The sequence below is a fragment of the Brassica napus genome, chromosome C2 (genome assembly GCF_020379485.1).
Source record: "Brassica napus cultivar Da-Ae chromosome C2, Da-Ae, whole genome shotgun sequence".
Lineage (NCBI taxonomy): Eukaryota > Viridiplantae > Streptophyta > Magnoliopsida > Brassicales > Brassicaceae > Brassica > Brassica napus.
The window spans coordinates 13,111,988-13,123,123 of record NC_063445.1 but is presented as its reverse complement, the minus strand read 5'-3'; the positions used below and the strand labels follow the sequence as shown (position 1 = coordinate 13,123,123).

Genomic DNA, 11,136 nt, shown 5'->3' with positions numbered 1-11,136 from the left:
GAGTTTAATTTCATTCATCTAAAAAGTGATGTGGATGTGAGACACCATCTATATTTCTTGTTTTATCAATTAAAATATGATGTACTTAACAGTAATTTAACTAAAACTATATTTTGACCTGTGTTTTAAAAGCATAAGAATATTTTTAACAAAATCTAATTTACAAAATCACTATGTTTTATAAAATTTTGGTAAGTAGATATAGTGTTTTAACATTTTAATTTTAGTGCATTTGAAAACTATATAATTGTATTATTTTATTTACATTAAATATGAAATTATATAAGATATTATTTAATTTTGTTTTTAATTAACTTTTAATAGAATTTATGTAATTCATTTGATTAGTTGTGATATATACTTATTTGATCATTTTTTTATTATAAAACTTATTTTATGTCAATTTACTGATTCTAACATTTTATTTGTTTAACATAAATTAATTAAATTAAAGAATTATATTATTTATATTTTATAAACAAAAATTGCATTAATTTAAGCTTAGTAAAACTTTCATATTAGATTCTTATTCCTAGATTATTTTTATTCATAAAAGTATATAATTAATAATTATATATGCGAGATTATGTTTGGTTTAAGTTGACATCAAATAAGTTTTAAACAAATAAAATGTGAAAGTTAATAAATTGACGTCAAATAAGAATATAGTTAATATAAATAAAAATAATTTAATTATATAGTTTTCAAATACACTAAAATATAAAACACTACTTATCAAAAAATGTTAAAACATATTGATTTTGTAAATTAAATTTTGTTAAAATTATTATTATGCTTTTAAAACATTGGTTAAAATTTAATTTTAGTTAAATTACGGTCGGATCAGTCATGTTTTAATTAATGAAACGAGATATTTAAACGGTTTATGACAATTACATCAGTTTTTGGATGAATGAAATTAAACTCGTGATGTTAACCACATAAGATCATTAAGTTGATGGATGTTGTCATGCATAACATATGCTTCGTGTAGCTAGATATACATTAGTTTAGTTTGCATGGTTAGTCATCTGATGGCCAATACTTAATGTAGTCAGCAATCATTTTTCCTATATATATATCCGTATGAGGAGATGCGGGGTGTATGGACTAGCTATATGCTATCATCGCATTGTTTGTGTTGTGTTGTGTGATGCTTTAGGCGTCTTGTTTGTTCTTGTTAGAGCTAAACTTTCATAGTGGGAGTTCTATTTACTCAAGTCAGTGGTTTGCGTGTTTAGCATCTCATACCTCACGGAGTAACTCCCCTGTTGCTCACCCCTCTTCTCCCCATTGCAGGTGAGCTTGCCGAGTGTTGGATATCTGGACGGTTGATAGACTATGGATTTGATCCATTTTCATCCATGGTTTATAGATGTTTTTACTAATAATTATTATATTATAGAGTGCATTTATTATATTTATCAGATCATGAGTGAATTGGAGATAAGTAATGATTTTGGAGCATTTTGGAGATATTTGGACCAAGCACCCGAGATGACCATCGAGCTCGACCATCGAGCTCGACCATCGGTCGATAATGGAGAGGCATAATCGATCGATGTTCTTATCTTGACATCAATCAACAGTGAAGCGCGCAGAAAGCCCGTTTGGTCACAGACGACTTAAAGCTCAAGTCTTCACCAATTTACAAGATTACCCCTAACAAGTTTTAACCTAATTATATAAGCTTTGCCACCATGTTAGAGGCAAAGAGTGCTTTTCTTGTTTTATTATTTTCACAACAAGGTTTTCTAGGATTTTGATAGATTGGAGAGAAGATCTAAAGTTATAATTTGTGATTGGAACTCCATTATTTACTATTCTAATGAAGTTTTCTTACCTAATTGCTGTTATGAATTGCTTAGTCATGTCTGAGTAGTTCCATTGTTAGATTTTAGGGTTTAAATAGATTAGGAGGGATTAGCCCCAACTATAGATTGCTGAGTTGTGGTAATTGTCATTAGGATTGTTCATTAATGCTTGTCTCTAGATTAGCTACCTAGAACTTGTCCTAGGATTGATAGATAAAAGCGAGAGCTTCATTCTCATCCTGAAAACATTCTAACTGAGCTAAGTTTCTTGCTATGAGTAAGGCGAGAGCTGATCTAGTGAGCTTAGTAAGCTATCATTCAACCCGCGCATAAAGCTTAACTAGAAGCGCGTCGATCGATATCATTATTGAATAATCGATCGACGGAGCGAAAGGTGAATCGATCGATATCCCTATAGGATCATCGATTGACACTTTCTAATTGATCGACATACGATAGTTGGGATCATTAGATCTAGTTAATAGACAAGTCTAAACATGCGAAAGCTGATAGACTTGTTGACTAAGTAGTTGATCTTTACAATATCATGCATGCAACTCATTACGCATCTGTAGGATTATAATCCCAAGTTTCCTGAATAAAAACTCTAAGTATAACTATTTCCTTTTAAGCACCAAAACCTCAACCAATCCATTGAACAAACACTTGTTCAATATAAAACTGCAATTTACATTTAAATCTCCAATACCATCTTGCTTAACAAATCATATTAGATTTCTTAGGTTCCCTAGCTCCATGTGAATTCGATCCCTAAGTACTACAACTCGACCTCTTATTTGAGAGAGTATAACTCACTCCTTAGGATAATTTTAGTGGTATCAAATTTGACGCCGTTGCCGGGGAGCTTTGATCGCCTATTCGATCGAATTTTTGTTAAGTTTCTGACACAAATTTTTTTCTTGGATTTTCAGGTACATGCCCAGCAGTACTAGAAGCAACAAGGAAACCCGACTACTATTCTCACCAGATCCTGCAAGTTTTGAGCGTTCAATCCGCAAAGAAGCGCGCTCCTCATCGATCGACAACAACATCTGTTCGTCGCTCGATTTTGTTCAACCACCGTCAACCTAGACACTAGTCCCGTCGACCGATACTCGCTCACCACCGTCGACCGATACTCCGTCAACCGATACTCGCTCACCACCGTCGACCGATACTCGCTCACCACCATCGACCGAAGACACTCATCTTCCATCGACCGACATTGAACGATACTCCTGTCCGGACATCGACCGATACTGAGAAGTGAGATATGGTTGCGACTTTGATACTTATTCGAGATGATAAGGGGACCTGCATGACCAGGAAGGTCATCTGCATAATGCAGCAGGTCAGAGGATAGATGCCCAGGGGGCTGCAATTCCTCATTCTGATGCTAATGCTACAGGAACTACTCTACCTGTAGATGAGGCTGCGTGACCCAAGACGTTGACTGACTACAACTGTCCAGAGGCTCTTGGATCAGATTCAAGTCTTATCAGAGAGACTGTCCACACCATGGATTCAATGAAGTACAACTACTCAGTACTTTTTACAGAGGCATCGCGGTGCAGTACCAGATGGCTCTTGATGCTTCCAGCAATGGAAACTTCAACACCAGGAATCCAGGGGAGGCAGTAAAGGTTATTGAAAACCTAGCATCTAGCAACAGCACCAAGAACACTAATTTTGAGAGGAAAAGATTTACCACCATCCCTGGGAATGAGCAAATGGATGAGTTGAAGGCAAAGCTGGATAGTGTTCACAAGCTTCTCAGGAAGCAGGTTTACTTGGTTGAAGATGCAGAATCTGTAGACACAGAGGGTAGAGCAGAGGAAGAAGAAGAGGTGAACTACATTGGTGGAACTGGATTCCAAGGTTCTGGAAACCAGGGTGGAAACAGAAATTCCTATGGAAATATGGGTAATTTCAACGCAGTACCAGAAACCTTACAGCAACAACATGAATTATGGAAATTCCTACTACCAGAAGCCACCGCCGCCTACTCAAGAAAGCAAGATTGAAGAGTTGCTTGATAGGGTTCTTGAGGCACAGCAGCAAATGACAGTGGACTTCAATAGGAAGATTGATTTTGTCTACACCAACCTGAACACAAAGTTTGAAACTTTGAGCACCCATGTGAAGAAGCTGGAGATGAAGGTTGTTCAGACAGATGATGTTGTTAAAAGGCAGGAAGCCTTGACAAGAGGGGTAGGGGATGATGTGATGAAACACCTCATGAATGCCATCATTGAGGATGATTTTTGGCAAGTGGTGAAGGAAGAGAAGCTGCAAGAAGGAGATTTCGAAGTAAAAAATCTAATGAGTTTCGGCCGATCGCATTGGTGTCGATCGACGCCACACTTCGAACATCGATCGACACACACCAGTCCAAATCGATCGACAGGATCTCCAGAGCATCGAACGATGACACCAACGGAGTCAACCGCATCTTGCAATGCCGTGAGGATTATGACTCACGAGGAATTCGCAACAAAACACCCACATCCGTCCAACCCTGATAACGTCATAATCGCTCGACGTGATGTTACCCCCATCGATCGACAACAAGATGTCGACATCGATCGACAACCTCCAGTGCCTATCGATCGACGAACACTTATTACCTACCGAGTGCAGATGCCAAAGAGAGATGTTGCATGTCTTAATGCACTCAGGCCCAAACCCAAACCCAAACCTTCAGAAAACCCACCAGAGACCGTCAGGACACCTTCAGATGATGGAGAAGAGGACAGGGTTCCTACTGGAAGAACCCTAAGGAGAAGAAAGGAAAAAGTGGCGAAACATCTGAAGAGGGGGGCTAATGAAAAGGAAAAATAAAATTTCCGAAAGAGAGTCTTCAGGATTCCTCTACATAAGCCATTCGAAGAGGCTTATTATACCCACAGATTGTGGATGTTCTTCAGAGAAACTAGAGAGAAAGAAGAAGACATCAAGAGAATGTTCTCTGAAGCTAGAGAAAAGATGCGGATGAGGATTACATTGAAGAAGAAGAGTGATCCTGGGCAATTTCCAATATCATGCACGGTGAAGGGTATTGATTCCACATGCCTTGTGCGACACATGAGCATCAGTCAGCATCCTACCTAGGGTTATGGCAGACCATCAGGGTCTGCAGGTCGAGCCTTCGCGTGAATTGTTCACTTTTGTGAATTGTTCCTAGAGGAACTCAGGAGGAATTGTGAAAGACCTAGAGGTACATATTGGTAATGCCCTAGTTCCAGTTGATTTTCGTGTCTTGGACATCAAGCTAAACTAGAACTCTTCTCTACTACTTGGGAGAGCTTTCTTGTCAACAGTGGGAGCAGTGTGCAACTTGCAAACCAACTAGTTGTGTCTAACACTCATCGATCCTAATACCCACTACGACCCCATTCCAGTCAAGAAGCCACACACGTGCTCCAGGAGAATCAATGATCCAAGAATCATTGCAGGTTGCCACTGTGGAGCCAAGTATGAGACGGACTACTTAGCATCGATCGAAATTCACAGTGCAACATCGATCGACAGTACCCACAGAAAATCGACCGATACATACAAGGAAGAATCGGTCGACACTTGTCCAGATGATTGGGATAATGACTACTACAATCCCATCATGGTAGTAAACGATGCACCACCTAAAACCCCTGATGATCTGTATGATGAAGAATACAGAAAGAAAGGAATTCTGGTCTACAAATTTTGCCCTCTACGACCAGAGATTTAGGCACAAATGGAAACAGATTCACTTCTTGCAGAGAAGCCTGTGGAAAGGGAACTCGTTTCAGCCGAATCAGTGAAGCAGACAGACGTGCAGCGATCGACAGAGAGATTTAAGAATCGATCGATAGACGTTGACGTCCCAACATCGGTCGACAGATAGCCAGAATTCGGGAGAAGAACCTTTGATTTCCACGGCACCCGAATATTTTACTGGGAAGAGAAGGATCAGTATGGAGTCTATAGAGATGATCAGGGATACTCCAGAGATCTAGATGGAAACACCATTTGTATTCACAACATGGATATCAGAAGAGTTCTGGAGAGAGCTTCGAGAGATGAGCCAAGCTACATATGTCTTCCTGAACATGCTAGCTCATTCACACAGACGAAGCTGGTACCAGAGATCTACACCAAGGACGAGATCAATGAGATGTTCTATGGAGTCTGTGGAGAACAAGAGAAGAACAAAGAAGCTTTACAGATGAAACTTGATGGAGTCTACTATCCATTGAATGATAGTATCAGTTGGCTAACTACTTGCATGGAGGAGATGAAGCAAGACATAGCCAGAATTCAACATGCTACCGACGTTGCTCGATCATCATCGATCGACAGAGATCAACACGCACATCGATCGACAACCAGATGCCAACATCGGTCGACGACAATCCACCACGCCCACATACGATGAAGTCTCAACAAAATTTTCACACCAGGGAAGAAATATATTAGTTGGTAGAAGGGATCTATAGAGCTCTGGAAACTACAGAAGAGAGGCTTGATGGGAGATGTGATGACATCTATTTCCTAATCGATCTTAACATTAGTGCTTTGACTTCCAAAATTGAAGCTATACAAGGGGAATTGGTGGAGATTCAGAGTTACATTACCCGTCGACCAGAAGCATCGTCATCGATTGAAAGACGCAACAACAAATCAACCGACATTCATCATCGAACATCGGTCGACGACGCTATAAACCGAGGTCGGCTAGTACCAAAGATGACATCAGGCATGTCCGACACACATTAACTTGGAGAGGAGATCTCAGCTGACACTTATGCCACACTTAGAAAACATCAGTTCAACCTTGAGAGTCTTGAAGATAGATTGAATAGAATAGAAAACACAACGGCAACAATGAAGGAAAAATGGCGCAGAGGGGATGAAGCAATGAGAGACTTCAGTGGTACATGGTTCAACAAGCGCAGAGAAGAGATGGACACTTGTTTTCCAACAAGTTCCAGCTTTCAACACTACTAGCCAAATCACCTCCAAAGTCAAGCTAAATGACTATAACAAAGCGCCGAGTGGGAGGCAACCCACTATTAGATAATATTTATTTAGTTTTTATTGATATATTATTTATGTTGGTTTTTAATTATTGCAGGTCATAAAAAAACACAAAAAGAGAACTGAGTAAACGATTTGCCATGCGTATCGACCGACGAGAAGCTGTCAACATCGATCGACATTGCCTAACCTGCCGTGATTGATATCAACATCCTTACATCGGTCGACATCCATTCCGGTCTGGTATATCGTTCTGACTTGTTACATTGAGTCCTTATGATTTAGTTATCACCATAACTCCGACTGAATTTACACTAAGTACAGTGTAGTTTAAGTCTGGGGGGAGGTTTACTGATAGTAATTTATTTATGAGTCTTATTAAAACGTTTTTCAACAAGTTTTATTGAGTCAAGAAGGGGATAATGAACTAATAGATTTTTGCTTGTTATCTAACCACTTTTTAGCACAATTCTAGACTTACTGATTGCAGATAGTACAAAAGATACTAAAGTGGATTAACCTGTCAACTCTTTATACTTGCTGAGATTGTTTGACGGAACCAAAGCTGACCTCCAACACTAAACTTGACACAACTGCTTGTCTTGGGGCTTGGTATGCATGTGATCGGATTCTTCAAACAAGTCTGGAAGGTAAAGCCTTGTGTAGATAGATTAATCATCATTTCTCTTTCCATTTTCGAAAAAATAATAATATTATTATTATATATATCTATTAGAGATTCATTAGGAAGGAATTCGAATAGGACTTGGTGGCTACAACCATTAAGGCTTGCTTCACAAATAATCCTAGGATATAGGTCAAAAAGAAGTGAACAGGACTTGGTGGCAACCACCATTAAGACTTGATTCATGGAAGCCTGTCCAATCTTGGTCAATGATCTTGCTAATATAAGCAGATTTTGACTAAGAGAGAAAATTCGTAGAAAGAGAGGATAGGAACTAATGTTTTCGTGCAGGTCTAGATACTTGTTTGAAAGTCCTTACATCTTGTGATTGAAACCCCCAAGGTAAAGCCTACACTTTTATTTATGCTAAGAAATGAGGTTGGTATAGGGGAATGTCAGACAAGATTTGCTAAATTGTTGGCTAGATGAATTTGGTTGCTAAGCTAGGATATGGTATAATGTGCTTTTGTGATTAAGAATTCTTAGATGTGGATTGCAATATTGTAGAAGTTATGATTCTAAGTTTTAAATCATCTGAGTCTCTGCTGTTTTCAAACCTCTTTCAGAGAGACTACCTGTTTGTTTTGCTTGAGGACAAGCAAAATGGTAAGTCTGGGGGAGTTGATAGACTATGGATTTGACTCATTTTCATTCATGGCTTATAGATGTTTTTACTAATAATTATTATATTATAGAGTCTATTTATTATATTTATAAGATCAGGAGTGATTTGGAGATAAATAATGATTTTGGAGCATTTTGGAGATATTTGGAGTAAGCACCCGAGATGACCATCGAGCTTGACTATCGGTCGATAATAGAGAGGAATAATCGATCAATGTTCATATCTTGACATCGATCGACAGCGAAGCGCGCAGAAAGCCCGTTTGGTCACAGCCGACTTGAAGCCCAAGTCTTCACCAATTTACAAGATTACCCCTGACAAGTTTTAACCTAATTATATAAGTTTTGGCACCATGTTAGAGGCAAATAGTGCTTTTCTTGTTTTATTATTTTTACATCAAGGTTTTCTAGAATTTTGATATACTGGAGAAAAGATCCAAAATTATAATTTGTGATTGGAACTCCATTAATATCTATTTACTATTGTAATGAAGTTTCCTTACCTAACTGCTGTTAGGAACAGGTATACCATCCTTCCAAAGGAAGAGGACAATGAGAAAGGGAATGGTTAGTATCTCCACAGTTGTAACACAGTTTCTTCTCGAAGCTGCTCTCTTCGTTTTGGTCGGGGCAGTTTTTAAGACTATGCCCTCGCCTTCTACATTGCAAGCATATCTACAGCAAACATTAAAAACATTTACTATTACCTTCCAGTAACCACCAGGTAAAGCGATCATTCAAGTATCTGTCATACAGCTTTTTTTTTTTGCCCCAGAGCCAAACCATCAAGAGAGGTACAAATGACAGAACAAACTTTCACATGAAATTAGCCTTTGATTAATTCAGACAGAACCTTTGACTAATTCAGACAAAATCTACTCGCTCATACATTGCTTCTAACTAAACCATCGGAGCTGAAGTTAAAAACCAAAGTGAACTCAGCAAACCTTGTTTCTTTCCCACTCAGACATTTCAGGGCATGCAGAGCTTACCGATATGGGTTCTTTGGCTCACCATTGTCGACTACTGTTTCCAATTGATTACACCGGCAGCAATAGAGGCAGTGAAGAGGAAGAAAGACGCAGCGAGGAAGAGGCTTTGTTCTATATTTTTAATTGAGCCCACAAAACAATTCTCATACTTGGGGCTAGGGGTGGTTCTGCTAGAGTATGGTACATAAATGAATAATCTGTTTTGAGTATTATCTTGGTATCAATAAGCTCAAACTCATTACTAGTATATAATACGATATTACAAGTATAAATTCACCAGATCGTGCACAACTCTGACTGTCTCCTTATGCATCGTGGTGTGTTTTATGTAATACATAATAAGCAAACATTAAACGATGTAATAAAACCATCTAAACACAAAGTTCTTTATTATTCTCTTCAGATCTCTCATGAGATATGGTACGTCTTCTCTCTATGCTCGCTTGCATTAATTAATAGGACGCAGGTGCGGGCGCGTACGACATGTGGTCCATTGAAGTAGCTGGCTCTGGTGCGGGCGCGTACGGCATGTAGTCCATTGAAGTAGCTGGCTCTGGTGCCATCTTGCCTAACCTGACCGGTCCAACCGGTCCAAGAGTGTCCCTCACAATTCCCGAGCTTCTAAGCTCCGACATTGCTCTTCTTGATTGTCCTTCTTGTGATTCACATAGCTTTGGCAAATATACACCTAGTATAAAAAAAAAACCGAAATGTATTTAGAGAAAAGGTGTAATTGTAACCGAACAGGTCTAACAACACCGTACCTTCGCCAGCAGCAAGGTTGGAAAAGAGATCGACGACGTTAGGGCATTGGGTTAAGCATTTAACCGAGCAGAGTTTCTGAGTAAACCGGGATTCCAATAGTGCGTCCGAGGATATACCCAAAGATTTCCGGTCTAGACCACACGCTTTGATGCACTCGTCTGATTCAATAATGTTTGTGACCTTGTCTGCTTCTATCTCCGAGGACCGACACGTGTACCCCTCGATTCCACTCCTCTTAATGCTCTGCTCCAAAACGCAGCGTTTACCGGTCGACGAGACCGCAAACGCACACGTGTCTTTGTCCAGCTTCTCGCACTTGACTTCGTTCCCTAAGAAATTAATTGCAATGGTACTTATTTATTACATGCATAGAACCTCCATTAAGTGATCTATATATGACTGTCGGATAAAAAGGTGATCTATATTTTTTTGAATTACCGATCTAAATATGATTTTTTCGATTCAAAATAAACAAAAATACATTACTTTTTCTAGAAATAACAAGATATTGTATGATAAGATTATATCTAGTTTGTATGATTGTAGATATCTTCAATATGTACATTTTAAAAAAAAACTATTAGTAATTTGCAGGCCATGAATCTTTTTACCAAGTGTGGTTTGCAAATAGACGGCAAGGAGAAGCATAGAAACAACGAAAAAAGTTTTCATAGCCATGTTGTGAGGTAGAGATCACAAAAAGAGAGATATTAAAGAAAAAAATGCTGATAGAAAATTTTGCCTAAAATAAGAGGAGTGTTTCTCCGGGTGAAGTTATATATGTTGGAGCAACAGCCTATTTATAGAGCAGGATAACTCGATACATTAATTCTTTTTCTTAATTTGAAATATAAATGACAATAGTGTTGACAATGTAGACACTGAAGAGTCTTAACGTGGCAGACACTGAAGAGTCGTAGTTACATTAATTGGGTAGTCTATTTGATTCATTACGAAAACGTATCAACCTTTTTGATTATATACGTTTGAATGAGTGTTGAACTTAGGCATGCACATTCGGGTATCGGACCGGGATCTGGGTCGGGTATTTCAAATATCGGTGTAATTCGATATAGGAAAATTTGTACATATCGGTAATTCTAAATCTCGGATTGATTCGGTTCGCTACTTGGCGGATCCGGATTTTATCGAGTATATCCGAATGAACCGAAAAATACCAAACCCGGTTCTGATTGACTTATTATAATCCAAATGTATAGAAGAATAATCCATATAT

General features: G+C 38.6%; 1 protein-coding gene across 1 annotated transcript; it reads right to left on the bottom strand.

Annotated features, from left to right (window-relative positions):
- Positions 1-9,358: 9,358 nt before the first annotated feature.
- On the bottom strand, positions 9,359-10,682 carry LOC106416703. Its single transcript, XM_013857622.3, has 3 exons — positions 10,511-10,682; positions 9,899-10,228; positions 9,359-9,822 (listed from the first exon to the last, which is right to left on the bottom strand). The coding sequence occupies exons 1-3, from the start codon at positions 10,575-10,577 to the stop codon at positions 9,587-9,589; spliced, it is 633 nt and encodes a 210-aa protein (XP_013713076.2). The 5' UTR covers positions 10,578-10,682; the 3' UTR covers positions 9,359-9,586.
- Positions 10,683-11,136: the final 454 nt, after the last annotated feature.